Source organism: Populus alba, chromosome 11 (assembly GCF_005239225.2).
Source record: "Populus alba chromosome 11, ASM523922v2, whole genome shotgun sequence".
NCBI classification, from domain to species: domain Eukaryota; kingdom Viridiplantae; phylum Streptophyta; class Magnoliopsida; order Malpighiales; family Salicaceae; genus Populus; species Populus alba.
The window spans coordinates 11,664,732-11,669,055 of record NC_133294.1 but is presented as its reverse complement, the minus strand read 5'-3'; the positions used below and the strand labels follow the sequence as shown (position 1 = coordinate 11,669,055).

General features: G+C 33.2%; 1 protein-coding gene across 1 annotated transcript; it reads left to right on the top strand.

Annotated features, from left to right (window-relative positions):
- Nucleotides 1-870: 870 nt before the first annotated feature.
- Nucleotides 871-4,072, top strand: LOC118035368 (grpE protein homolog 1, mitochondrial). The gene is made up of 6 exons (XM_035040917.2): nucleotides 871-1,195; nucleotides 2,037-2,265; nucleotides 2,353-2,546; nucleotides 2,677-2,844; nucleotides 2,988-3,116; nucleotides 3,735-4,072. Exons 1-6 carry the CDS (start codon nucleotides 1,064-1,066, stop codon nucleotides 3,810-3,812), a joined length of 930 nt encoding a protein of 309 aa, XP_034896808.1. The 5' UTR covers nucleotides 871-1,063; the 3' UTR covers nucleotides 3,813-4,072.
- Nucleotides 4,073-4,324: the final 252 nt, after the last annotated feature.

Sequence of the window (4,324 nt, the reverse complement as noted above, 5' to 3'; positions counted from 1 at the left end):
AAATTAATCTATAAATTTCTTATATCCATGGATGAGTGTTTTGTATTTTGATTCTAGTCTAATCTTTTGTATTACAATCCATGTTTTAAAAAATTTTGAATTTTTTTTTAATTTTAAATTATTATTTTTTAAATATTTTAAAATCATTTTAATAAGTTATTAAAAAAATAAATTGTTAAAAGTAAAATAAATTATTTTAATTTAAAAAAACATTTTAAAAAATAATTTTTATTTGACCTCAAACAGATAATAATTATATTTTATCTTACAGAGCAAAAGAAAAAAGGTGTCGGCAAACTTCAAAAAGTAATCTAAATTGTGTCCTTAATTTATATCTTCATTTCAATTAGATCTCCATTATATCACTGAATTATCAATCAGATGTTTCTGTTGGTTTTAGTTAACAAAACTAATACTCACTTAATTTCTATATCTTTATTTAAAAATCTTCTCACATCATGTGTAAAACTGATTATATATAAAAACGAAGAACTTTAATTTTTTTTTAATATAATATTAGTCTATCCAATAAAATTTAATACTAGGATCTTAAGTAGTTTTTTTTATATATATAAAAAGATAAAAAAAAAAAAAAAGAGAAATCACGTGTGTGCTATTTAATAATTTTATTAAATGAAAATGAAGGGAAGGATTCGATAAAAAAAAATATTGATAAGTTAGTAATGTAATTGTGAGGGAATATAGATAAAGGATTTGTTATAGAAGATGAGGTTTTTCATTTGTATTTTAAAAATAATTAAAATTTTATTTTATTTTAAATTAATTTTTTAAATATTTTTTATAATGTATTAATAGCAAAAAAAATATTTCAATATATTTTAAATTAAAAAATAACCGCTGCGGTTGCCCGAAAGAAAACCTGCCGCTACCCTAGAACCCCTTCAGTCTCCAGCGCGTTAAGAATCAACTTTTCTTCCCCTCCACGCATTTCTCTTGCTATTTCTCTTCTCCGCTTCTTAATCCTCCCTTTTATACTCTCATTTTTATTTTTATTTGCCTCCTTGTAATAATTTCTCATACCCGTCCCTGTAATCAACCAACCATGTTAATGACCAGGATGTTGTCACGCCTTTCGAGGAGCGTGGGCCAACGCTCTCTGCATCTATGCTCTCCGTCCCAGAATCACCACCTGTTGCTGATTCCCTCTAATCAGTTTCATGAATATCCTAACAAGGTGCTGCGTTCGTTTATCACCCAATGGCTCTTAGATTCTTAGTTTCAAATTCTCGCGCAGGGTTTTACTAGGGTTTGACTCGAGTTTTTTTTTTTTTGTATCTGTTCTTTTCGTGTCTGATTTCGTTGAAGGTTTTGCTAGGGTTTTGAGGATTTTTTCTTTCTTTCTTGAATTGTTATTTTTGTGTCTGGTTTCATAGCAGGGGTTTAAGAATCTTGAAAATTTTATGATCATTTAAGTGCGAGTGTTTGGGGCATCATTTAGTTTTGAAATCATTATATGACTAATTTTCTATGTTAGATTGCATTTATGTGTCCTTTGCTTGAAATATGGCAATTCTAATAGGTTACAGAGAGAGAGCGAGCAATTCAAAAGCAGTGACTTGAATGAATGGATTGCTTTTCTATCATCATTTTGGGGTTTCAAATTAAGAGTAATAATAATGGCTTTCCATTTATGCTGTTTAATTAACCTGTATTCCTTTGAATTAAAACATTTGATCACATGTCCATGGCATGCAAAATAAGCTAGATGTGTTTATTGTATTGGTGCCATTTGAAGGTTTTTGGGTTCAGCTTATGTGGAGGGGAAGTCAAGTTTGTGTTTCCTTTTCTATGTCAAAATTATGGTTCCTTTTTGTTATTGTTGTTTTATGATTTCCAAGTAGCATGCACAAGTATGTTAGCTCCTCTTATCTATTTTAGTGCCCACGCCACCAATATTTATTCCATAGTACAAATCCTTGGATTTGACTTCTATTCATTTCAAATACTTGAATGGGTTTTTAATATTTGATCTCTTCTTGACAAGTTTGGGTTCCCCTTTTGAATTTTTCTTTCAGTGTATTACACGTAAGGTTTGTCTGTTTCATCATTCAGTCCTCAATTCCTCCCTTTTTCAAAATTTTGGGTTCACTTCATCTGCATCTCCTGAGCCTGGCGAAAAGGAGCAGGGGAGTGCTGTAGAAAACAATGGTGCTCCCACTGATGCGAAGTCAGAAGAAACAAATGGAAGTGCAAAGCTTTCTGATCCGACAAAAGTTTCAGTTTCGCGAGAGACTGAAGAGTCAGGTTTTAACTCAGAATCCCATCAAACCATTTTCCAATCTGTTCAAAGAAGGAGGAGAGGTATTAAACGAACTGCATTTTCTGATTCAGATGCTGAGGCTGTGAGCGATCTGTCAATGGATGATCTGGTGAAGCTTGTGATGGAGAAGGAGGAGCTCTTGAAGGAAAAGCACAAGGAGATTGAGACGATGCAAGATAAAGTTCTCCGCACATATGCAGAAATGGAAAATGTCAAGGAAAGAACAAAACGTGAAGCAGAGAACTCTAAAAAGTTTGCTATCCAGGTCAGCTTCGCCAAATGACAGCATGTTTTTCTTTCTTTCTTTCCTTTAGGAAATGTGGATTCGTTAATTACTTGGTTATTCTTTGTTTCTGGAATTTTAACTGAATGCGCTCTCAAAACATGTACCTCAGAATTTTGCAAAGAGCCTACTTGATGTGGCAGACAATTTGGGAAGAGCTTCTTCAGTTGTCAAAGGAAATTTCTCAAAAATCAATGTGTCAAATGATGCTGCTGATGTAGTACCACTCCTTAAAACACTTTTGGAAGGAGTTGAAATGACTGAGAAACAGCTTGGAGAGGTAGCATTTCTTGTTAATTGCCAGCAATCACCTCAGCCTCACACCCTTCTCTTTATTCGTACATTTTGCATCTGGTATTTAAGCTACAGAGTAGAGAAAAAAAAATCATTGCTCAAACAACCTTATGATTTTTTGGATCTCAGGTATTTAAGAAGTATGGAGTAGAAAAATTTGATCCAATAAATGAGCCATTTGATCCGCACAGGCATAATGCAATATTCGAAGTACCAGATGCTCTTAAGCCTCCGGGGATAGTAGCTGCTGTTCTCAAGGTTATAATTTAATAAAATCAAGCTCTTTGCTCTTTATTGAATAACCATTTCGCACACCATCACAAACCGTTAACCTGAAATTACTGTTGACATGGTTTCATTTTTTTCATCAACTGGGAAAACACTATTTAGTTATTGATGTGATTATGATTTCCATTGTTTCTTTTTGTTATTGTTCCATTGTGGCAATTATAATTGTTTCTTGGAGAATGCTAGCAGTACTCGCATTGACAGCTGCTAGCAACTTTTGCCCTTGAGAGAAAACCATGTTGTAAGCAGAGTTAGAAAAGAACATAAGCAACTGGTTACCCTTGTTGCATCAACTTTATTTTTTTTAATTGACAAAAATACTCTCATAACTCTCTCTTTTTCCATCCTTTCACTCATTTTATCAAAACTAGGAAATGTTGAAACCATGTGTGAATTATGTCGAGACAAACATGAAGCATAAATAGCATTGTGAAACAGATCCTTCTCTTTGTATTTTCAGTTTCTTTCTTGCATCTGGCTGATCTGTTATAATATCCCTGCTAATTGCTCTTGACTATAATTTGATTTAAAGTGTCAATTGAAAAAGCTTACTACATACTGAACTGTTACTTCTGTTCTATATTACAGGCAGGATATATGCTACATGAAAGAGTCATTCGGCCAGCTGAAGTTGGCGTTACTCGAGCAGTTGAGAAGGATCTGTAGCAAATAGTGAGTAGGAAGGCACTGATGCTCGGAGATATGTCATGCAGGAGATTCTAAAATTTTGTTTCTTTCAAGAAGACTGAGATGTGATATTCAGTTTCTTCTTTGTTTCTTCGTCTTCTTCATCATCTTCTTCTTCTTCTTCTGCTCCTCCTCTCGTTCTCCATCCTTGATTTCATTTCTTGTAATCCATAAAAATGTTGCAATGAGCGGGCTTTTGCTCTAAATATTCTTTATGCTTTAGATACAGTTTTGAGCTAGATTGAGGATGGCTATTTGTTTAGACTTAGGACATCAATGGAAGGTGGGGTCACCCCTTTCATCTTATTTTGTGATCGTGGCCTGAGAGGACTGCTTTATCACGTGCTATAAAGAGAAAAGCTCATTGGCCCGAGTTACCCTCGTGGTTGGATTAAATCTTTTTTTTGAACACGAAATATATTCAAGTTATAAAAAATTATTTGCTAGAATTATTAAATCTGATTTAATGAGTTAATTATAATATTTTGTAT

Excerpts from the sequence above, each read along its gene's own strand:
- LOC118035368 (XM_035040917.2), top strand. The coding sequence starts at position 1,064 with ATGTTAATGACCAGGATGTTGTCACGCCTTTCGAGGAGCGTGGGCCAA. Across the intron at positions 1,196-2,036 it reads TTCATGAATATCCTAACAAG|TGTATTACACGTAAGGTTTG; the intron begins GTGCTGCGTTCG and ends TTTTTCTTTCAG. Across the intron at positions 2,547-2,676 it reads CTAAAAAGTTTGCTATCCAG|AATTTTGCAAAGAGCCTACT; the intron begins GTCAGCTTCGCC and ends CATGTACCTCAG.